Here is a 25,877-nt window from a genome sequence, read left to right as displayed (position 1 = left end):
CTGAGATAAGGACTTTCAAATTCGGTAAAGTCCTGAGCCAGAAAGGGAACGTGTCTTTGTATAGAGTACGTATGTATAAAGGGTAGTATAGTAAAACATCTAGACCTAGTATTATACTTTTATTCAGTATATATACGTGTATTGCACATACTAATAACATTATCCAATTCCATAAACCTATATGGTATCAGAGCATTGATCCATAAACAAAACCCTAGCCGTTATTTTCTTTTTCTTCCTCACGCCATCTTCTTCCCCACCCGGTTTCTTCTTTCCCAAGCTATCGACTGTTAACAATGTCGATCACTTCAAACGAAACCATTGAGATCTCTGAAACTCCCAAACTCTTGAACATTAACATGACAAACGTCACCAAACTTACGGCCTCCAATTTTCTTATGTGGAGCCGTCAAGTTCGAGCTCTTCTCGACGGATACGATCTGTCAGGCCACCTCGACGGATCCAGCGTTCCACCTTCTCCGACGATCACGACTGATGGAGTTGTGACCGCTAACCCCGCGCACCTTCTTTGGAAGCGCCAAGATCGCCTTGTTTACAGTGGGTTGCTTGGGGCGATCACCGTCTCGATCCAGCCTATTCTGTCTACTACGGAGACATTGGCTCAGATTTGGGACACTTTGTCTTCTACATACGCCAAACCGAGTCGTGCTCATATCCAGCAGTTGCGACAGCAGATCAAGTCTTGGACCAAAGGCACGGTGACTATTGATGCCTACTTTCAGGGCTTCAAAACTCGTTTCGATCAGGTGGCGCTTCTCGGCAAGCCATACGATATCGAGGATCAAATTGAGTTCATCTTAGAGGGACTACCAGAGGAGTACAAGCCGATCAAAGATCAACTGGAAGGCCGTGAAACTCCCCCATCGCTTGCGGAGATCCATGAGAAGCTCTTGAATCACGAGAACAAGCTTCTCGCCAAGAGCTCCACCCCGGCGATTCTTCCTGCTACAGCCAATATGGCTAACCATCGGGGCTCCTACAGCAACAACACACCACGCCACACCAGTTCTCAGCCCCGAAACAACCACAACAACAACCAGCGATCCAATCAAACTTGGCAACAACAACAGTTCTCACCAAGAAGTGATACTGCTCCGCGGGGATATCAAGGACGCTGCCAGTTCTGTGGCGTTCAAGGACACAGTGCTCGACGATGTCCGCAAATCCAGGGGGCGTCTAACGCCAATAGGACGAGCACGCCACCATTGACGCCTTGGCAACCTCGGGCTAACATGGTGACTGCTCAAAACTACAATTCCGGCAACTGGATTTTGGACAGTGGCGCCACTCATCATCTGACTACTGATCTCGGCAACTTGGCTCTCCATCAGCCCTACACCGGTGGAGAAGAAGTCACCATCGCAGATGGCTCCGGTCTGCAAATCTCGCATACGGGTTCCACAACTCTAAACTCTTCTACTCATGCCTTTAAACTTCGCGATATATTATATGTCCCTAACCTTCACCGTAACCTGATCTCTGTTTATCGCCTGTGCAATTCTAATAACGTTTCTGTTGAATTCTTTCCTGCACATTTTCAGGTGAAGGATCTCAGCACGGGGGTCCGATTACTCCAAGGCAAGACTAGAGATCAAATGTACGAGTGGCCGGTTTCTTCATCAAACACCATCTCCCTTTTTGCTTCTCCCACACCGAAAACCACTCTAGCTTCCTGGCACCCCCGATTGGGACACCCAGCTTTTTCTGTTTTGCAATCTATTATTTCCAAGTTTTTGTTACCTCTTTCTGCTTCAGCTCAAAAAGAAAACTCTTGTTCTCATTGCCTCATTAATAAAAGCCATAAACTTCCATTTCATACAAACACTATCTCTTCTACTCAGCCTCTTGAATACTTGTATACCGATGTGTGGACCTCACCTATTTTATCCATCGATAATTTCAAGTATTATCTTATCTTTGTTGATCATTTCACCAGATACACATGGTTCTATCCTCTCAAACAGAAGTCTCAAGTCAAAGAAACTTTTGTTCACTTCAAAAGCTTAGTGGAGAAACACTTCGGCAAGCCTATCAAAAATGTGTTCTCCGACAATGGCGGAGAGTACATTGCTCTACGGTCTATCCTCTCCTCACATGGGATCGCGCATTTCACCTCTCCACCTCACACTCCAGAACACAACGGCATGGCTGAGCGCAAGCACCGTCACATTGTTGAGACGGAATTAACTTTACTCCACCAGGCTCGCCTACCGACAGCATACTGGACATATGCATTTGCAGCTGCGGTGTATCTCATTAACCGACTTCCGACACCGGTCATCGAGAACCAATCGCCCTACATGAAGCTCTTTGACAAACAACCAAATTATCTCAAGCTTCGGGTGTTTGGGTGTCTGTGTTTTCCATGGCTCAGACCTTATGCTCAACACAAACTCGACGACCGGTCTCTACCTTGCATCTTCCTCGGTTACTCACTGACGCAAAGTGCGTACCTGTGTCTCCATCAACAGACCGGCCGAATATACACCTCTCGGCACGTTCAGTTCATTGAGACTACGTTCCCATACATGACTCCCCCACCAGTGAGAAGAGATGCCGATGAGAACCAACAACCAAGCTTTGCTCCTCCGACTCTTGTTCCGATCGCGCCACTCGTACACTCTGTCGCGCCTACGCCCCCGTGTCCGGATCCTCACCACCAGGAAACACCAGGAAATAATACAACATGTACTGTTATTGGTTCTGTGCAGGTACATGAAGAGAGATCTCCTCCACCCCCAGCCCCCGCTCCGTAACCACAAACTCTTCCCACTCCACAACCACCCACTCTTCCCTCTCCACAACCGCAAACTCTTCCCTCTCTCCACCCGGACCAGCTTCCCTCTACTTCCACTACCCAACCTGCACCCGCACCTGAACCTATCCCACCTATACCTACAGTCTTACCACCTCCTCCCACAGCAAACGCCCATCCTATGCAAACCCGAGCTAAGAACAAAATCACCAAACCAGCCCAAAAGCTTACTCTTTTAGCCGTAAACCAAGCCAAGAACCCTCTTATACCCACCACTGTGGCCCAAGCTATGCGAGATCCAAACTGGAGACACTCTATGGGAGATGAGTACAATGCTCAAGTTCGGAATCAAACGTTTGAACTGGTTCCACCGGCGCCAAATCAGCATGTCATACCTACTAAGTGGATTTATACGATTAAATATCTTGCTAATGGTTCCATTGATAGGTACAAGTCGAGATGGGTGGCTCGCGGATACAACCAAGAGTATGGCATCGACTATGCAGAGACGTTCAGTCCGGTCGTCAAAACCCTCACGATTCGTCTCGTACTTCAACTTGCCGTCACTCGCGCCTGGCCTATAAAACAGCTGGACGTCAACAAAGCTTTTCTTCAAGGAACACTAATGGATGAAGTCTATGTTTCTCAGCCTCCTGGTTTCGTTGATACGGATAGACCACACTATGTGTGTCGCCTCAAGAAGGCACTCTATGGACTCAAACAAGCACCACGGGCATGGTATCAGGAACTCCGAAACTTCTTACTCCAGACGGGCTGTATCAAGGGAGCTCACATCGTATACATCTTGGTCTATGTCGACGATATAATCATCACTGGAAGCAGTAGCCTGATTGTTGATAGCGTGATACATGTTCTTGCCACTAGGTTCTCGCTAAAAGAACCCACGGATCTTCACTATTTTCTGGGTGTTGAAGCTACAAGAACTTCCGCTGGTCTACATCTTATGCAACGCAAGTACATCATCGATCTCTTAACTAAGACGAAGATGTTGGACGCCAAACCTGTCTTCACACCTATGTCCGTCTCGCCGAAACTGACGCTCAAGTCGGGCACGGTTATGGCTGATCCGAGTGAGTTCCATATGCTAGTAGGGAGCCTCCAGTATCTCTCTATTACGCGACCTGATATCGCCTACGGCGTCAACCGTCTCTCCCAATTCATGCATCAACCCACTGATGAGCACTGTCAAGCCGCGAAACGTGTACTCCGATATCTTGCTGGCACTCTTTCCCACGGTATCATGCTTCGCCGCGACACGCCACTGTCTCTCCATGCGTACTCCGATGCGGACTGGGCAGGAGATACAGATGATTACATCTCCACTAATGCTTTCATCCTCTTCATTGGTGCAACACCAATAGCTTGGTCGTCTAAGAAACAAACCGGTGTTGCTAGATCTTCGACAAAGGCTGAATATCGAGTCGTTGCAAATACTGCTGCAGAAATGAAGTGGGTTTGCTCGCTCCCCACTGAACTTGGGGTCTCGCTCTCGCATCCGCCAGTCGTCTTCTGCGATAATGTAGGAGCTACGTATCTTAGTGCGAACCCAGTCTTCCACTCCCGTATGAAGCATCTTGCGTTAGACTTTCACTTTGTCCGTGAAAATGTTCAGTCTGGTGCCTTGCGGGTTACTCATGTTTCAACTAGAGATCAACTTGCGGACGCCCTCACCAAACCTCTCTCTCGGACGCGATTCATAGAACTGATGAACAAGATTGGAGTTGTTTCACTACCTCCATCTTGAGGGGGCGTATAGAGTACGTATGTATAAAGGGTAGTATAGTAAAACATCTAGACCTAGTATTCTACTTGTATTTAGTATATATACGTGTATTGCACATACTAATAACATTATCCAATTCCATAAACCTATACTTTGATCCTGTTGTGGTCAACAACTACAAAATCGAGAGAAGAGCAATTTTGAAAAGATCTTGGAAGTTTCCGGTTAGTCGGTTATGTCCAACGTCAGGTGTCTGTAGAGAAGAATCCATATGAAAGGCGCCAGGAATACTTCCTTCCAAGTTGTTCTTCCGAAGATTCACAAACGTCAAGCTGTTGTGACTCAAGCACCGAGGAATATTGGAGGAGACATTGTTGGAAGAGATAAAGATGTCATTAGAGATAAAGATGCTATATCTTAGAGATAAACATGTAATTAGTTGTTGAGTTTATCCTCACCAAGTCGGTGTAGGGAGTTGTATAAATATGTTACGTATGTGAATGAATACAAGAAAGCAGTTCTAAAAGATTACATGGACCTAGGGAAACTAAAATACTTCCTAGGAATAGAAGTTGGACGAGGAGCTGAAGGCTTTATGTTATCACAACGCAAGTATACGTTGGATTTAGTTGCAGAGGTTGGGTTACTTGGTTCGAAACCAGCTGCTACGCCCATGGAGATTCAGCATAAGCTGGCTTTAGACTCGAGTCCACGGTTACAAGATGCTGAGAAATACAAAAGGCTTGTGGGGCGCTTGATTTACTTAGGCATCACACGGCCTGACATATCATATGCGGTCCATATTCTGTCGCAATTTATGCAGAAGCCTAGAGAGATGCAGTGGAATGCTGCTATGAGAGTGGTGCGATATTTAAAATGAACTATTGGTCAGGGGATACTACTGAGTTCTCAGGTTGATACTGGTTTGTCTGTCTACTGCGATGCGGACTGGTCGTCGTGTCCTGTTACGAGGAGGTCATTGAGTGCAATTGTAGCGTTGGTTGGTGATTCACCAGTGTCTTGGAGGACTAAGAAGCAAAAGGTTGTGTCTCACTCATCAGCTGAGTCTGAATACAGGTCGATGGCGCAGGCAACAAGAGAGATCAAGTGGCTCAGGAGACTACTTAAAGACTTGGGTGCTCCACAAAAGACTCCATCTAAGCTATTCTGTGATAGCAAATCTGCCATATACATAGCTGCAAATCCAGTGTTCCATGAAAGAACTAAGCATATTGAGTCGGACTGTCATCAAGTGAGAGATGCTATTAAGGAGGGACTGTTGAAAACTGTTCATGTGAGAACAACAGAGCAACTAGCTGATGTATTGACTAAGGCGCTTGGGAAAGTGCAGTTTGAAGAATTGTTGTTCAAGTTGGGAGTTCGAAACTTCCACACTCCCAACTTGAGGGGGGGTATTGGAGGAGACATTGTCGGAAGAGATAAAGATGTCATTAGAGATAAAGATGCTATATCTTAGAGATAAACATGTAATTAGTTGTTGAGTTTATCCTCACCAAGTCGGTGTAGGGAGTTGTATAAATATGTTACGTATGTGAATGAATACAAGAAAGCAGTTCTAAAAGATTACAGAATTGGACCCGTGAGGTTGTTGTAAGCTAGCGACAATTGCATCAGAGACGTATAATTGCAAAGTGAAAGAGGTATGCTCCCTGTGAATCTGTTGTATAATGCAGAGAAGTCGTTGATAGAGAGTGATAGAATAGGAATTTCTCCTTCAAAATGGTTTCGCTCCATAAATAAATTCTTCACAGATGAGTTTACCAAAACATCCACTGGACCTTCGAAACCATCAAACAAATTATTTGAAAGAAACACCGTGTTTAGACGAGGAAGCTTCCATAACCACTCAGGGACTTTCCCTTTCATTATATTTTTTGAAAAGTCTATAAGCTCCAACTTCTCAAGCTTCTTTAAGATATTTGGGAACTTGGTGATGCCGCAACTTTGTAATGACAAAATCTCCAGGCTTTTTGGAATTTCTGTCTTTGAACCTAAACTGGCCTGAGATATACTATTACCGTCAAGACCAAGGTGCAGCAAAGATTTGAGAGAGAAGAAGATGCTTACATCAATCGGGTAACTTGTGTTAAGGAAAGAAAGGTCAAGAATCTTGAGGTTGATAAGCTTTGAGATAGGCTCTATGACTTTTCCTTCAAAATGGTTATCCCCAAGGTACAAGTACTCGAGCCTAGATGAGTTAGGAACTTCAATAGAACCGACGAGATCGTTGACTCTCAGATTGAGATTTGATAAGAAAGGCATGGTGAAGAGAGAAGATGGAATGGCTCAGAGAAGTGATTCTCTCTGACATCTATAGATGAGAGCATGGTAAGATTTTGTACACGTGGGAAACTACCAGTGAACTGGTTGTGTTCAAGGGATAATTCCTCTAACGAGGTTAGATTACTAATTGTGGGAGGAACTTGCCCCCAAAAGTCATTGAAGGTAAGATACAAGATCTCAAGTTTGTTGAGCTTTCCAAACTCAGAAGGGAGTGATGACCTGAAGTTATTGTAACTTAGATCAAGGTAACGGAGGTGGTGCAACTCAAACAGGCTAGTACTGTTGGGATTCAGGGTTCCATAGAAATGATTATGAGAAAGGATTAAAACGGAGAGCTTTGTTAGATTCCTTACAAGTGGGAAACTACCAGTGAGCTCGTTTTGGGAAAGGTCTAAATAGGAAAGAAGGCTTAGGCTATTAAATGAGGAAGAAGGAACTTGGCCAACGAAGCAATTACTCGTAAGAGATAAGACTTCTAACCTGCTGAGATTGCCAAATTCCGAAGGAAGGGAAGATGAGATGAAGTTGTTTTGATAGAGGACAAGGTGACGAAGATGATGTAACCTGAATAGGCTACTGTTGGGATTTAGAGTTCCACTGAGGCAGGCTCTGAGTCGTAGCTTTGTGACGCCGGTCGAGTTATCGCACCAGACTCCATTAAAGGAATCACTGAGGTTGCACTGGCTGCTATCAAACTCGTTCATGAATTCAGTGAGAGCTTTAGTCTAATGTGGACCACAAGCAACATAACGACTAGAATCGACTTTGAAAGTGAAGAAGCTTGAAGGCTAGACACAACAGAGCAAGATTAGCGACAGAAAACGCACACGGGATGCAGACATGGTCTTTATGAAAAGTATTGAAGAAGAGAATTGTTTTTGGTTTAAGAAAAGTGAGAGAGAAGGTTGGTAGGTTTAAATAAGGATATGAACTTGACTTGGAAAATGATAGTAGGGGTGGGCACTTTACCCGATATCCGAAGTGGCACCCGAACCCGACCCGAAAAACCCGAACCGAAATCCGAACCGAAGTAGTAAAAACCCGAACGGGTATTAAGTTAGGAGAGATTGGATATCCGAACCCGAACGGGTAATACCCGAACCCGAATGGATATCCGAAAATAACCGAACATGTGTATACTTACCCTTATATTTCTATTTTACATCTCTCATTTTATTTAAAATATTTATATTGATGTTAGACATACTTTAAAATCATATAGTATATATATAATTATGGAGAAAATAATTTGATATTCATTTAAAATGCATGTTAAACTTTTTATTTCATGTATTAACCAAAGTTACATCCAAAGTTTTAAAACAATAGCCAAATTAATATTTTTATTTTGGAAATGTTATCTCCAAATCTATTAATCATTCAATCTATAAAAAAAAAAAAATCAGTTAAGTAAAATCTATATTTTTAAATATAAAAACTTTAAAAAATAAAATTTTATTTTTATTTCTTTTAAAATCTAAATATCCGATCCGAAATAACCGAACCCGAACCCGATCCGAAGTTCAGAAATACCCGAACGGGTATTATACTCCTATACCGAAATACCCGAAAATCCGAAATACCCGACCCGAACCCGAACGGGTACCCGAACGCCCACCCCTAAATGATAGAGAGCTTCCTGAAGTCTTTATATATTCTTGATTGGAGAACTTAATGGCTAAAGTTAGATGATTTTTCAAACGTATAACTTGGAAAGACATCAGAAGACCCTACATGTGTCGCCCACTAAGTTTTTGTGTTACTGTGTAATGTATTGTCGTGTGAATTAGCGGGGTACTTCTTTGTGATTCTTCTTTCTCCTTTTCGAGATTCCTGGAGGTTTTGTGGACTCAGTAGTATGGGCCTTAAATAACGAGAGTCCTAAGCTGAGGAAAGCTTTAGATTTGGAGTAAAAAAAAAATTGTATAGTTGCTCTGTTATGAACTCATAGATTTGTGTGGATATGATTCTATTTATGCCATGGATTCTCGTAACGATAAGTTTTTTTTTTTTTTGGTAACTCTGGTATCTGGGCAGCCACGCTCCCAACTATCCCCTCGAAAGGAGTTCAGCGCCCCAACGGAAGGGATGTTAAATCCGTTGTGGCCAAGGCTCGAACCCGGGTGGCGGGCAGTACAGCTGTACCTCCTTTACCACCAAGCTACGAGCACTTGGTTTCGTAACGATAAGTTTCTGAAGGCTAACTGATTTCGTAGACGTAGATGTATCTTTCTGTTTGTATTGCAATCGATTACAGTGGAGCTATTTAGTTAGTTATTGGTGGTACTAGTGACATTGGTTTTGTATACTTTTGGCATTTGTTCTGCTTCTGTGAAGATCTTTTGTGTGTTTCTGCATGTTAAGGTTTCTTGCCAATGAAGTTAGTTTTCGTTTGTTTGCATGGATGTATGTCTAAGAAGATCTTTTGGGTGTTTCTGCATATTAAAGATATCATATTGCTACATCTCTTGTGTCCTTAGTATACATTTAGTATCATTATTGCATGTCCTTGTGGTAAAGTCCTTAGTATACATTTAGTATACATATATGTATATGTATATACTATATATGCGTATATAATTGTTTGCTAAGGACTTTACAAAAATCGAAACCAAAAATCCTTAATTAAGAAATTTTCGGTTTCGGTTTCCGTAAAGTCCTTAGCAAATAATTATATACGCATATATAGTATATACATATACATATATGTATACTAAAGATTTTACCAGAAGGACTTGCAATAATCATGCTCTTAGTATCCACGAAACTGTTACATTTTTTTTAAAAGACACATAAATTAATATTGTAAGAAATCGAATTTCTTACAAAGTCAGTCCATCTGTGCTCTTAAAATCATTTAAGCATCATTACTAACGGATCTTTTTCAAAATACTTTAATATATTGATATTCCAAAATGATTTAGTCATGTAAATACTTTAATATATTGTATTGGCAGTGTGTTAGTCTCAGAGCTTTAAACTTCCTTCCAAAAAGTAGGAATTGCTCCTTTATATTTGTGATATGTTCTCATCTAGTTAAATAATTACAGTTCTCATATCATCCTTTAAAGTCATAGTCAACCGTTGGATCAAAACCATGATGGTTTTAATCCTTCTCTTTAGCCCTTCACGGTAGAAGTCAAGCCTAGTTGACTTTGTTTTATCAGTGAAGTGATGATTTTGTTCTTACTTAGCTTTCATTTATCAACTATAAAAGGCTTTTCTTTTCCATTATTGTTAAGGATATTTCTGAATTCAGAAAACACGGTTGCATTTTTGTAGTCTTGAAAATTAACATGTGTTCCTCTGCTTTTCCTCACTCTGCTTCGTTTTCGTATACAGAATCAGTTTTTTTTTGGTAACTGAGAATCAGCGTCAGGCTTTACCCTCGAGAGCTTGGAGGCAAAATGACTATAGATAAATAAGAGTAGTGAAGTTTCAGCTTTATTAACTTAAAAACGCACATGAAATAAGAACATAGCATTGGGTAAATATATAAGAAAAAACATAGGAAATTTGCTTCATTACAACGCCACCATGTAATGCATAAAACTTCAAATATCAATACAGAACCGAAACAATCATAACAGTTTCGAGAGTTAATAAGCCACTCCAGTGTCTATGATGAAGCAATGACTTGTACTATATTGTGATGTTGGAGGTGTAGCTTGAATATACGACCAATATTTTGTAGTACCTTGAAACTTGAAAGGCAGTTTAAAATATTAGTTCTCTATATCCGACGCACTGGCGAAGGAAGCAAGGAGTAGAAGCCATATATTTTCCCATATAGATCAGACCCGATCAGACGGAAACACTCTACGAAGAGTCACCCGACCGACCACCACTTGATCTAAACAGATGGGCTGACGACAAAAGAAAAAGATTAGGTCTCAACAGTTTCTTGGCTTCTTCTGATCGGAGTGTGATCTATCTAATATTTGATTATTACTAAACCGCAATATTGTTAATCTTTTACCAACCGGCCGCTTGTGTTACACAAAGATCACAGTGTGTTACACACGAGTTCGGAATAAGAAATAAGATAGACGCTTTAGGCTTATTCAACAAGTTACGAATTTTGTATACTTGTCTGGAAATACTTTGTCTTTTATTAAGATTTTTTGATAATGTTTACAAACAAATGATTGATCTTTATATAGAGATCGAATCAATACTAAGAAGAGACACACCTCTTCATGAAGAGTTACAACTCTTTGTGTAATAACCGACTAATAACTAACTTATGTAAATGTATTAAGGAGAGATTAGATTATATAGTTTAACACTCCTCTTTAATCATATCTCGACTTGACTCCAAGCTGCTTCCTGAGATTTTCAAACCTTGAACCGCCTAATGCCTTTGTGAGAATGTCTGCGAGTTGATCATCCCCTTTGCAATACTCGAGTTCAATGATTCCTTTCTGCTCAACTTCCCTCACGAAATGATACTTGATCTCTATGTGCTTCGTCCTTCTGTGTTGCACTGGATTCTTCCCAATTGCTATTGCTGATTTGTTGTCACATAGGATCGGAATGCCTCCTTCAAACTTATGTCCAAAGTCTTCAAATAACTTTTGTAACCACACGGCTTGATTTGCTGCTGCGCACACGGCTATGTACTCCGCCTCAGCCGTTGATTGTGCCACTGTTTGTTGCTTGCTTGACTGCCAACAGAACATGGCTGAACCAAGAGTAAACACATAACCTGAAGTGCTTTTCTTGTCTTCCTTAGAACCACCCCAGTCGCTGTCCGAGTAGCCTACAAGTCTTGGTTCTTCCACACTTGTAAAGTACACTCCAAAGTCTGAAGTTCCTTTGACATACCTTAACACCCTTTTGGCTTCTTGGTAGTGCTTCATGCGAGGTGATGACATGTATTTTGAGAGATAGGTGCTTGCATACATCACATCCGGTCTTGATGCACACAAGTACAAAAGCCCTCCAACAATGCTTCTATACTTAGTCGGATCTCCATACTCCTTGTCATCTTCAACTTTTCCTCCTTTCCCTTGTGGTGTAAGTAGATTGCTTACACTCTTGATGTCTCGCATCCCAAACTTATCTACAAGTTTGTTTGCATATTTTTCTTGTGAAAGAAATATGCCTCCATCGTCTTGAATAACTTATATTCCAAGGAAGTAGTTCAACAATCCAAGATCCACCATCTCGAACTCCTTCTTCATGTTCTCCTTGAATGTGTTGATGATCTGAGTATTGTTTCCTGTGATTATATCATCCACATACAAGCTCACGATCAACACATCTCCTCCTTGCTTCATGATGTATAAGGCTGCATCATTCATACTCCTCTTGAAACCGTTTTGAAGAAAGTATGAATCTATCCTTCCATACCATGCCCTTGGGGCTTGCTTTAAACCATATAAAGCCTTGTGTAGCCTTAACACCTTGTGTTCCTTCCCATGCGTCACATACCCAGGTGGTTGTGTGACATACACTTCTTCTCTTAACTCCCCATTGAGAAAAGCTGACTTCACATCCATTTGATACAAACGCCACTTCATCTGAGCTGCATATGCGAGTATGGCTCTTATTGTATCATGTCTTGAGACAGGGGCAAACCTCTCAAGGTAGTCAACACCATATTCTTGAGAGAATCCTCTAGCAACTAGCCGCGTCTTGTGCTTGATGTGATTGCCATTTGCATCGGTCTTGATCTTGTAGATCCACTTCACATTGATCACATTCTTCTTCTCTGGCTTGTCTACTAGTTCCCATGTCTTGTTCTTCTCTATCATTGCGATTTCCTCATCCATTGCCTTTCTCCATTCCTTCTTACCACACGCTTCATCATAAGTGTATGGTTCTTCTTGTGCATGAACACAAGCTTCTATTGCTTGAGCCGCCTCATCAAGGTCTACTCTCGGTGCCTTTTCCATGATTTCAATCATAGACTTGTACTTCTTTGGTGGCCCAGACGTTTCTCCATCTTCATCACTAGTATCATGATTATCATTTTGAATGAAAACAGGACTAGAAGTACCTTCGGTTTGTTGAGTAGGCGTTTGAGTGTCTTCCATAGACAACTCCAATGTCTTCTTGACTTCTTGCCTTTCCCAATCCCACTTCTTGTTTTCTTCAAACTCTACATCTCTTGATACTTCAATCTTTTCATTCTCCAGAATGAAAACTCTATAGCCTTTGGATTGATTGCTATATCCAACAAAGACTCCACGCTTTGCCTTGACGTCTAGCTTCCTCCTCTTTTGATCCGGGATATGTATGTAGCATAAGCTACCAAACATCCTCATGTGTGACACATCTGGCTTGTGTCCACACCACTTCTCTATAGGAGTGACATCATCTTCTATTGCCTTTGATGGTAGACGGTTATGAAGATATGAAGCAGTGTATACCGCCTCTGCCCATAACTTGAGCGGTAAGTCTTGCTCTGCCAACATCGATCTAGCCATCTCCACCAAGGTCCTATTCATCCTCTCTGCTGCACCATTTTGTTGTGGTGAATAAGGCAAGGTAACTTGCTTGTTGATTCCTTCTTCTTCACAGAACCGGTTGAATTCTTGTGAAGTGAACTCACCACCTCCATCTGATCTCAACGTCTTGATAGAACAATCCGATTGCTTCTCAACCATTGTCTTGAACTTCTTAAACAGTGAGAAGGCTTCTGACTTTTGCTTCATGAAGTATATCCAACACATGTGAGTATAATCATCTAAGAATAGCAAAAAGTACCTGCTTCCATCAAAAGATTGGTGCTGCATCGGTCCACATACATCAGTATGCACAATCTCAAGCTTTTCTCTTGTCTTAGTTTGAGATTCCTTTGGGAAGCTCTTGCGTGATTGCTTTCCAAGCCTACATGCTTCACATGCTTCCTTCTTGACTTTAAACTTTGGTAACCCCTTTACCAAGTCTTTGTCTTGCATTTGTTGCAACCTTTTGTTGCCTACATGACCAAGTCTCTTGTGCCATGTCTCCATCTTGGCTTGCTCACTTGCGCTCATGGCTCCTTCTTCTTGAGCCGATCTCATCCTGATCTTGTAGCTTTTGTGAGTCATTGGGATATCCATTATCCTTCTGCCTTTTGCATCATCTATGATGCATCTCTTCTCTTGGAAGTTCACTCGGTATCCGCTTGAAACAATTTGTGGAACACTCAACAAATTTTTCGCCATACCAGGAACCAAGAACACATTTCTGATGGTCCTCTTGCCACCTTTGGTTATGACAGTGATATCTCCTTTACCGGCTGTCATGATGATGCTTCCATTTCCAATTTGTATTGGAACCTTGATACTCCTATCAAGCTTTGAGAAATAATTCTCTTCTTTTGTCATATGATTAGTTGCTCCACTGTCAACTATCCAGACATCTTCCATCACTGTTGTTGCTGCTTCACTCGCACTGAACAACGTGTGGTCTTTATTCAAGTCTTCTTCTTCAAGACTTAGATGTGTTTTCTCCTTTTTCTTTGAGTAGCACTGATTTGCAAAGTGGCCTAACTTACCACAGTTGTAACACTTCTTGTTACTCTTGTGATCCTTCTCTGGATCCTCCTTCTTCTGTTTCTTCAGACACTCACTCTCATTGTGGTTGTTCTTCTTGCAGAAACCGCACCACTTCTTGCCTCCACGGCGCTTTGAGTTGTCGTGTGTGACACCAGAATTTTTCTGTTTAGCACGAGCATCGAATGCTCCTTCACTTGTGCTTTCTTCTCTTACAGCCAGCCTTGCTTCATGAGCCTTCAAGATCCCGATCAACTCTGCCATCCTTGTTGAAGTCAAATCGCTTGTTTGCTCCAATACACTGACTATGCTATCGAACTTGGCTGGGAGAGAGATGAGTATCTTTTGTATGAGTTGAACATCGGTCTTCTGCTCTCCATGATAAGTTAATTGATTTGCCAAAGCAACCAACTTATCTGTGAAGGTCTTAACGTCTTCATCCTCGTTCATCTTCAGATTCTCATACTCCCTTTGCAACGTTTGAAGCCGAATCAAACGAACCTGAGGAGAGCCTTCATACTCTGCCTTCAATGCATCCCACGCCTCTTTGGATGTTGATGCTGCTGCAATCCGTGAGAAGATCTCATCTGATACGGCAGTTTGCAAAATTTGCAAAGCCATCGTATCATTCGCCATCGCTTCTTCTCTAAGCGATCTCTCCCTCGTTGTCTCAGGGGTATCATTCACTTGTGCTGGTGGCACTGCCACGCCTTCTTCAACCACAGACCATAACTTCCTGGTTTGAGAATGGTTGTCATCTTAATGCTCCAGAAGTTATACTTCTCCCCATCGAATATGGGTATAACTTGATTGTGATTTTGCATCGTCATCCTTCTTAATAAATCGTATGCAAAAATCCTCTATTCTCCACGCAAAGTGTTTCTCTCAATAGTGCTTTCTTCTTCGTCCTCTCAAACGTAAAGCTCTGATACCATGTTAATCTTTTACCAACCGCTTGTGTTACAGAAAGATCACAGTGTGTTACACACGGTTACACACGAGTTCGGAATAAGAAATAAGATAGACGCTTTAGGCTTATTCAACAAGTTACGAATTTTGTATACTTGTCTGGAAATACTTTGTCTTTTATTGAGATTCTGTGATAATGTTTACAACAAATGATTGATCTTTATATAGAGATCGAATCAATACTAAGAAGAGACACACCTCTTTGTGTAATAACCGACTAATAACTAACTTATGTAAATGTATTAAGGAGAGATTAGATTATATAGTTTAACAAATATGACCCCCTTTTACCATCTTTCCTTGCTTCTGCCATTTTACTCTTTAGAAGAAAATAATAGAGATGCACATGAAATTGACTATAAAATTCATTATTCTTACTTTATAGATAAGGAAATAGAACAAAACATCAGATAATGATACAACAAACATATAGAGATGCTTCCAAACAAGAGGAATCATCAACCACTTGACATACATTAGAAGGATCAAACTCAAACTGAAACATTCCTAACGGCTTCTGCGCTTACTGGGACCAATTATCTTAACGAACCACTCCGATTTGTATGTTGCAATGAGGTGTGCTATTGCAAGTCCAAGCAACACTCCAGGTCCATACCCTATTGCCACACTTTTCCAGTTCAACACTTGTTCCTCATTTTCTTCTTCTTCTTTTTCCGGAGGTTGTTGTGTCGGTGGTGCAATAGTCCCAAAGCAATTGTCCTGGAGAGGAAGACCACAAAGCCCTGCATTCCCTTCAAAGGAAGATTTAGGCTGTCCAGTAATTTGTGTTCCTTGTGGTATTTCTCCTCTGAGTTGGTTGTAAGACACATTTATGTACTCCAGAAACGAGAGAGTCCCAAGTCCACTAGGAATGGTTCCTGAGAGTTTGTTGCTTGATAGGTCTAGTGACTCGAGATCTTTTAGATTGGAGATAGACAGAGGAATATGGCCTGTGAAGACGTTGTTTGAGAAGTTGAGTGCAATCAATGCTTTCAAAAGACCAATTGATTCAGGAATTTGTCCTTCAATTTTATTCCCTGAAAAATCAATAGTGGCGTATGAGGCAAGGATGCTCCCTTGCTCCATTGATAGACCTTTGTATTTCAAATCTATAGTATCAGTTTCGATATAGTAAAGTCTCCCAGAAGTAAATATGTATTCCATATATAGACGATCATCCTCGTTTATAGTAAGTGATGATGCTTTCCAATTGACAAAGTATCTTGGTGGCAATCTTCCAGTAAACTTATTATCAGCTATTTCAAATATACGCAGCTCTGGAAACCCGAGAGGACCTTGATCAGGAGGGGATATAGAACCATATAATTTGTTAGAACTGAGGATAAGTACTTGCAAATTGGGTAACGCCTTGAGCCAGAAAGGAAACTTGTCTTCAATCATGTTGTGGTCAGCAACTAGAAACTCCAGAGATGAGCAATTTAGAAGAGACCTTGGAAGTTTCCAGGTTAGTCGATTGTGTCCTACATCAAGTGTCTGTAGAGAAGCACCCAGATGAAACGAGTCAGGAATACTTCCTTCCAAGTTGTTCTTCCGAAGTTTCACAACTGTCAAGTTACTCAAGCATTGAGGAATTGTTCCCGTGAGGTTGTTATTGGATAGCATCAAAAGCTTCAGAGATCTGTAGTTGCAAAGTGAAAGAGGTATGCTCCCTGTGAAACTATTGTCTGAAGCAGCAAAGTTGTTGATAGAAAGTGGTAGAATAGGAACTGCTCCTTCAAAATAGTTTTGCACCATAAATAAATTCTTCAACGATGAATTTACCAAAACATCCACCGGACCTTCGAAACCATTAAACAAATTATTGGAAAGAAACATTGCGTTTAGACGAGGAAGCTTCCATAACCACTCAGGGACTTTCCCTTTGATTAGATTGTCTGAAACGTCTATAAACTCCAACTTCTCAAGGACCTTTAAGATATTTGGGAACTCGTTGATGCCGCAGTATGATAAGAACAATATCTCCAGGTTTATTGGGATGTCTGAATTATTTGTATCTAAACTGGCGGGAGATATACTATTACCGGAAAGATCGAGGCTCCACAAAGACTTTAGTGGGGAGAAGATTCTTAAGTCAACTGGGGAGCTTGTGTTAAGGAATGAAAGCTCAAGATACTTGAGGTTGATGAGCTTTGAGATAGGCTCTATGATTTTTCCTTCTAAATGGTTATACCCAAGGCGCATTTGCTCTAGCCTAGATGGGGTGGAAGAGTTGTTAGGAAATTCAATAGAACCGATGAGATTATTTACTCTCAGATCGAGATATGAAAAGTAAGGCAGGGTGAATAGAGAAGATGGAATGGTTCCAGTGAGGTGATTATTACTGCTATCAATAACTGAGAGCATGGTTAGATTTTGAACAAGTGGGAAGCTACCAGTGAGCTGATTAGAGGCAAGGTACAATTCGGTTAACAAGGTTAGGTTATTAAACGAGGAAGGAACTTGGCCAAAAAAGCCATTATCGGAAAGAGATAAGACCTCTAGCCTGTTGAGATTTCCAAACTCAGAAGGGAGTGGTGAACTGAAGTTGTTGTAACCTAGATCAAGGAAACGGAGGTGGTGCAACTCAAACAGGCTAGTACTGTTGGGGTTCAGAGTTCCAGTGAAATGATTATGAGACATGATTAAAACGGAGAGCTTTGTTAGATTCCATATGAGTGGGAAACTACCAGTGAGCTCATTTTGGGAAAGCTTTAAAACGGAGAGAAAGCTTAGGCTATTAAATGAGGAAGGAACTTGGCCTACAAATCCATTATTCTTAAGAGATAAGAACTCTAACCTGCTGAGATTGCCAAATTCCGAAGGAAGTGAAGATAGGTTGAAGTTGTTTTGAGTGAGGTTAAGGTAACGAAGGTGATGTAACCTGAAGAGGCTACTATTGGGCATTAGAGTTCCACTGAGGCAGTCCCTGAGTCGTAGCATTGTTACCACACCGGTCGAGTTATCGCACCATACTCCATTGTATGGATCGCTGAGGTTGCACTGGCTGCTATCAAACTCGTTCACGAACTCAGTTAGAGCTTGAATCTGATGGGGACCACAAGCAACATAGCTACTATAGTCGATGTTTAAATTGAAGAAGCTTGAAGGGGAGACAAAACGGAGCAAGATTAGCAAGAGAAAATGCAAAAGCACACAGGATTCAGACATGAGTTTTATGAAAATTTTCAAAAAGAAGATTTATTTTGGTTTAAGGAATGTGAGAGAGAAAGTTTGTGGTATAAATAAAGATATGTGGGTTTCAGCTGGAGCTATACGTCAACCACACAACTTGACTTAGAAGAAGATAGAGCTAAATTGAAGTCTTTGTATTTTGGCTCTGAGGTACAGTATGGCTGATTGCCACTCAATCCTGAAGTGAAACCCACGTTAGTTGATTTTTTATAGCGTATAAGTGTGGATTGGAATAGTTAAACAGAAAAATAGAAGTGAAAATTTTGAATTTGAAAGACATCAATTTGAAATTTCTCACATTTTATCTAACATGATTACCAGAAAAAAAATTCTCACATAAATCAGTTCATATGCATGCACATACAGGAGGGACCCACATAGTAAATACCCGTGGCACGTACCACATACTTTTATAATACTCCCTCCGTTCCAAATTAGATGATGTTTTGGAGAGTTTTGGATGTTTCAAAATAGATGATGTTTTGATATTTTTATATTAGTTATAGCTTTATTGAAAATTGTGTGACCAATAGAATCTTATAATCTTTTTGATTATTGGTTGGATTAGTTTTAATTTTTCTTTTCAATGCTACTTTTTAAGATAAAAATATATTCCTTAATTCTTGTGCCATCATCCATAACATCAAGTATTTAGGAACAGAGGGAGTAATTTTTATCCACCTAGCAATACAAAGCTGACTATGTAGCTTAGTTTTTCCATGCAAGCTAAAGAGTACCCCACGCAGCTCAAGTTCGAACCCAGTCCATGTGTTTTACCCATGTTTTTTTTTCTCTGCTTTTAATTTTTCTATAAACTCTTCACCACTTTTTCATCAAATATTTTCTTTTGATTTTGCAACCAAAACTATTTTTAGTAACTGTTTTATTTTCTGTTTTTAATAGAAAAAATCTAATTTACCATAAATTTGATGTCACTTTCCAAATTTATAATTAAAAATGACTTATTTACATAAATATTTTAAATTTGTGAAGAAAAATGACTAAACTAACTCTTTTAAATTAGAGAAATACTCTTGGATAACTCTTTTTACTTTATTTTCACAAAATAGTTTTCAAAGATGAAAATGAGCAAAAAAAAATTATTAAAAAGTAAAATATGCATTTATATCCCTTAGATTAATTAATGTAGATTTAGAGTTTAGAGTTAAAGAGTGCGTTTTGGGGATGTTGTTTCAAATTCTTTTTAAAAAAATAAAAAAATTATATTAAAATTTTCAAAATTAAAGACTATTTTGGTCATTTTATTTTTTGAGGATTATTTTGTGACAAAAACTTAAAATAACTATTTGAGAGAATTGCTCAAATCTAAATGTATTCCTTAAATATAATCCTAAACAATAATCCTTAAACCCAAATGTTAAAGTTATTGAATTTTCTTTTTGAGAAATGGTACACAACTTATAGCATTTCAATCATATTTTATTTTTTTTTTCAAAATTAAAAACTTATAATTTATTAATATTTAACCTTGACAGTTATTTTTATTTAAGTATTTTTCGATGCTTAGACAAACATGAAAACTAAAAGAAAGAACTTTTTGTGATGAAAATTACTATGTTCATATATAATTTAATTTATGTTATTATTGAAAATGAGTATTTAAAATTGTGAAATTATCCCTTTTATATTTATTCAATTCGAGAAGAATTAACGACTAATGTATTTTTGTCATTAATTTGTACTTTTAAAATATAGCTTAATTTGATTTGTTAAATTATATTTAATATACAAAATAAATTATATATTATGCCCCACATTAATTTATTTTCTAGGTCCGACCATGTGCATATAATGTTTGTGGAGTGTCAAGTTGCAGACCTGGTAACGTGAAAGACGGTCACGGCAAAGTCGTCACGTGTATATTGGTTTAGCGAACGGAAGTCCTTACACGTCTTGCACGCTAAGTGTAATGTCGTGTGGAGAAATGTGTGAATTAGCTGAGTTACATCTCTCTGATTCTTCTTTCTCCTTTGGTGTTCACTGAGATTTCTGATGGTTTTGTAGTCTCTGTATAATAAGATATTGGCTCGTAATGTTTCTTTTCGACAAAAAAAATTGAGCCTCTCTAATTTCTTTAACGTAGATGTTGCTTTCTGTTCGTATTACAATCCATTACAGTTGACCTATTGGTAGCACCAGTTACATTAGGTTTGTATGTTTTTGGCATTTGTGCTGCTTCTGTGAAAGTCTTTTTGTGAAGTTAATTTTTGTTTGTTTGTATGGATGAATTATGGATATATGTAGGAATATATTTTTCATTTTGTTTGTGTTCCATCTGGGTGTGTCTTAAATTATGGTGCACCAGTAAAAACCCCCAACATTTGTTGGGAAAAAAGTCGGGTTTTGAGTCTGCTATAAATATTTGTCTGAGGATTATAAGATTATTTATCCACATAATAATAAAAAACTCTAAACGGATATTTACTCTTTTGATTTATTCAAAGTTAATTTGTATTTGTTCACAACAGTTTGTTTATTAAATTGCTACGGCTTTCCAATTGCTACTGCATCTTCTACTTCTAGCTCGGTTATAGTGCTGTTGTATTGGCGGTGTGTTAGTCTCAAAGAAACTTTATTACGGAGAAAAAAACAGAGTGCCATGGATTCTCTTCAAAGGAAGATTAGGTTTTTTTTTGACAAAAAACTTTCAATCTATTCTATTAATTCTTCAGCATGATCAATTGATATTAGTTGGGTCTAATTTAAAATAAAACAGCATCTAAAAGTAACTGTATAATGTATAATATAACTGCATTTATAACTGCTGATAGAAAAAAACTGTATCTATATCTATCTAAAAAAAGAAGAGCTACGAATATAAACGGCATCAAGCTTAGAATATTACTCCGTAATTGATAAAATAGCGAACATATATAAGTTCCCAACAAAATAATATTCAGTTGATCAACTATTATAAAATTTATGTACAAAATAGTTTCTGACCGCCCTGGCTTTTAAATGGGTCAGTTTAACAATATATGCTTGATTGTTAATCAGTATTTTAAAATAAAAGTATTTAAAATAACAAAATAGGTTTCTAAAACAATCAGTTGACAAAAAAAAAGGTTTCTAAAACAAAAAAGATGCACTTTCATTATAAAAGAATATGGATTGATGTAAAGAATAAGCTTGCTTAATAATTACACAAGATTTTGGCATAATAGTTAATTAAATTTATAAAACAGTTTTTAAAATTCCAAAATGTTAAAAATGAAATTAATATAATTAAATTAAACTTATAAACTTAATATACTTACAATATATATATGTAACATAATATATCAAAAATTAATTTTCACATTTTTTAAAAAAATTGTTCGGTCTTCTGGGCGGATTCGGATGGGTTGGATTTGATATTGGTTTTCAAATATAACATTTTAAGAACTGTTTGAGTATATAGATCATGTGCTGTGTTGTAGATTACTGGGCTTTTTCTTTGTCTTTAAGCTTTGTAGTTGGTGATCCAACAGTTGTAATATTTGGGCCTGGCCCGTTTTAATATAAATCTTTGATGGGAAAAAAAAAATAGATCATGTCTAATAGAATATAAGACTTTGATTTCCGGGTCGATTCCAACTCATTTTTTGTATTAATATTTTTGACTAATTATGTTAAGTAACTACTAAGAAAAAATAATATGTTGCAAAAGCTAGGAATAAAGTTAAAAAATAATTTCTGAAATGCATATAGCACAACTGTATAGTTATGCAATTTGACATATTTAATACAGTTACCAAAAATTATATTAAATTAAATTAATATTAAACGTAAATAGGATTACAAAAAAAAATATGATTGAAAACGCTAGATATAAAAAATATTTTTTTGTCTTAAAGAAAAAATAGGATTACAACAACTAAATGTTTAACCTTTAATTTTATTTTAAAATACATGCCAACAACTAACCGGTCAAAAAGATTGCTGTTTTTTTTAGGAATACACAGATAACAACTAACCGGTCAAAAATAGTTACACAACCCGTTTTAAAAGAGTCGGAACTGACACGTGGTAATTTGTTGAATGGACGACAGTTAGTTGTTTGTTGCTGGTTACAACATGTATTTTATAAAAATTATATTTTTAAAAAATATAAAACAAAAAATATATCTATTCTTTTAAGGGCCGATCATAAGTTTGGTCTAACTATTTGAAAAATCGACTTGCAAAGTGAGTGTGGATTGGTGAATTTTGGATCGCGGCTACCCGTTGACCCACAAAATATTTAAAAAATAAAAATTAAAAAAATAAATAATTTTTTTTTAAATACAAGAGTATAGAAAAAGATAATTTAAAATTTAAATCATGTATAAATTTTTTATTATAAATATATTTTTATAATATTTAAATTAGATAATGATTTTTAAAATATATATATAACCCGCAGATAACCACAAAATTAAGTGGAGCGGGTGCAGATACAAAATTATATGTTTTCGTGTTGTGCGGATCAGGTTTTTTTACCAAAACAAAACTGAAAACCCACGGGTTGGCGGGTCAGTGGAGAGAGTTTGACATGCAATCTAGCCTTAACCGTACGTATACCAGATCAATTTTTAAATTGCTATTATTTAATAAAATATATTTTGATTAAAATTTATATATAAATATGATTATAAAAAAATACAAATATAATCATAAAGAAAACACAAATATCAAAAATTGAATTTAAAACAAAATATATACCCGCCCTTTTAAGGGCGGGTCAAAATCTAGTTATAGATTAAAATGTTTACATGATAAGGTACGAAATCTTACAGCGAGAAAAAGTTTGCATGACCATTCTAGATCTTGAAACTTGATTGGAGGTCTTGATTTCCTGCCAGCCATTGTAAACCCGAGCAAGCTCATTGTTCCATCAAGGGCCATGTCCACATCACCAAGGACAGCAAATCGAGAAGGACTCTGGAATCCACTAACTTGAGCTGAGTCGATGTGTTGAAGGGATCAATCTGTTGATAATGTTTGATGGAGAAGTTTCCATAATAGGAGCTGAAATAGGAGTAGATACAATATCTACTAATGGTGATAAAGTCTTGGTTAAGGTTGGCTGTGCTAATTGGTTATCCTGTTGGACCTGTGGGGTAGAGTAACGTGTGTTGTTCTTTGAAGCTTGGCTTTCCTCTGGTACCTCTTGAATAACCTGGCATTCCAAGGAGGAAGTGAAAAATCATTTGGTACCTGAGAATCCGCAACCAAGTCTGAGTGCAAGTGTGTAAGACCAACATTATCAATGGGACTTCATTTTTGGTCCTTAGAGTTTTTTATTGTTATTTGTAGATTAGGAATTTGTTAAAGACTTTTAATTAAAATGGTGATTATTGGTGGGAATTTTATGATGCTCCTTAGGTTAAATTTTTTTTAAGAGTTTTTTACACTCTAAAACAGTTTTAAGATTTTAATTACAATCTAAGACAGTTTATACTCTTGAAGTAGTTTTTTGTGACTAAAAACCAACTAGATTCGCTTTATCTAACTAGAGTGCTCATTCATTCTCTATTTTTTTAAGAAAATTCATATTTGATTCTTAAATTTCTTTTTCCAAATTTTTTTTATGAAATCGTTTTCTCCATCACTCGATCTATCTTTTGAGATCTGTGAAGCTATAGTTTTGAGATATATGTTAGATGCCCAACATGTTCTAAAGTTGTGTACATTCATTAGTGTACATGTGTACAATAAAGGTTAATGTGTAAAGTTGTATATAGTTGTGTACATTCATTAGTGTATATGTGTACATTCGTTAGTGTACATGTGTACATTCGTTAGTGTACATCTTTTTATGTATATATGTACATGTTTACTTGTATATATGTGTACATATATACTTGTGTACATGTGTACATGTTTTACTTGTATATATGTGTACGTATTTACTTGTTTTCATGTGTACATGTTTATTTATGTATATGTGTATACATGTTTATTTATGTATATATGTACATGTTTACTTGTATATATGTGTATATATTTATTTGTGTACATATGTATACTATTGAAGTGATGTACAAGAATACAAGGTTAAGATATAATTTTGATGTACAAGTATAATACATGTGTATATATATATATATAGTTTTAAAGCGATGTACAAGTAGAACACAATTTTAAGTTATGTGATTTTGTAACCATGTACAAATATATCTATAATGTGTATATTAACTTCAGTTGCAGTGGCACACTATGGGGCGTACACGGAAGGATGTACACATTTACACATGTAAATGTTTACTTATTTTCATGTGTATATGTTTACTTGTGTACATGTTTATGTATATATGTATATGTTTACTTGTGTATATGTGTACATATTTATTTTTATACATGTGTATATTATTGAAGTGATGTATAAGTAGAATACAAAGTTAAGATATAATTTTGATGTACAAGTAGAATACATGTGTATATGTATAGAAGTTTGAGGCATATTGTGAAAAAAATAGAAAACTAGAGGACCAAAAGTGAAAAAGTAATATTCCTCCATTAATGTTGCATATCGCACTTCGCATCGGATCTTGTTGACGAAAACAGAGAGCCAGCTGCAACGGAGCAGAGACACTACAGCGAAGGCTGAGAACACGATTTGGAAATGGAGGGGGTGTGGGCTTGAGACGTGGAGAACTCTATGTTGACGAGACACGACGAAGAGCAGTGACCACCGATGGATGAGACCTCACATCGACAACATCTTGGACAGAGGAGCTGAGCACGAGGAGGAAGATACAAAAACATCATGTTTGCAGCTTTAATCAATCTCCGCCATTGACATCGTTGTGTCATGACTTTTACACCATTAGAAATATAGCTTGACATATCTTAAAAGATAGATATAATAAATAGAGATAATAATTGGTTAGTTTTTTGTAAAAAGAAAATCTGAAAAAACAGATTTCAGTTCATAAAAAATGGTTGTGAACTTGAGATGAAGAAGACGAAGAACAAAAAGATGTGATATCCACTTTGTTTTGTTTGTGAGTAAGAGTTAAAGTTAAATAAATTAAAAACATATATTAAATTTAGTCAAAGGTGATAAACACTTGTATCGAGGCTAATTTAGTTAGTTTGTAAAGGAATGTGGATTTGGTTAAACAAAACTATCCTAGTAGTAACAACTGTCTTATTTTGTTAATAAAAACTTAAAATTGCTTTAGAATGTAATATTTTCTTTTTTTAACCTCTGTTTCAAAGAAGAGATGGGGAAAAGAGATGTTCAAACACTCGACCTCAGAATTACCCGGAAAACTACACCAGCTGAGAGATTGCGATCTTCAGACTCATTAGCCGCCCACACGTTGGAACTTCTCTATTTTTATGAAAGGGCAAAACATAAGCTCTTGTTTCTTGTTCTTCGGCTTAATCTACAAATCTATAGCAAACTTAAATGGTT

General features: G+C 38.0%; 1 protein-coding gene across 1 annotated transcript; it reads right to left on the bottom strand.

Moving 5' to 3' along the window:
* Positions 1-15,632: 15,632 nt before the first annotated feature.
* Positions 15,633-18,620, bottom strand: LOC108854665 (receptor like protein 23). The gene has a single exon (XM_018628278.2). It carries the CDS (start codon positions 18,446-18,448, stop codon positions 15,788-15,790), a length of 2,661 nt encoding a protein of 886 aa, XP_018483780.1. The 5' UTR covers positions 18,449-18,620; the 3' UTR covers positions 15,633-15,787.
* Between the last annotated feature and the right edge of the window lie 7,257 nt (positions 18,621-25,877).

Source organism: Raphanus sativus, chromosome 4 (assembly GCF_000801105.2).
Source record: "Raphanus sativus cultivar WK10039 chromosome 4, ASM80110v3, whole genome shotgun sequence".
Lineage (NCBI taxonomy): Eukaryota > Viridiplantae > Streptophyta > Magnoliopsida > Brassicales > Brassicaceae > Raphanus > Raphanus sativus.
The sequence above is the reverse complement of the archived record's forward strand: the minus strand, read 5'-3'. Positions and strand labels throughout refer to the sequence as shown.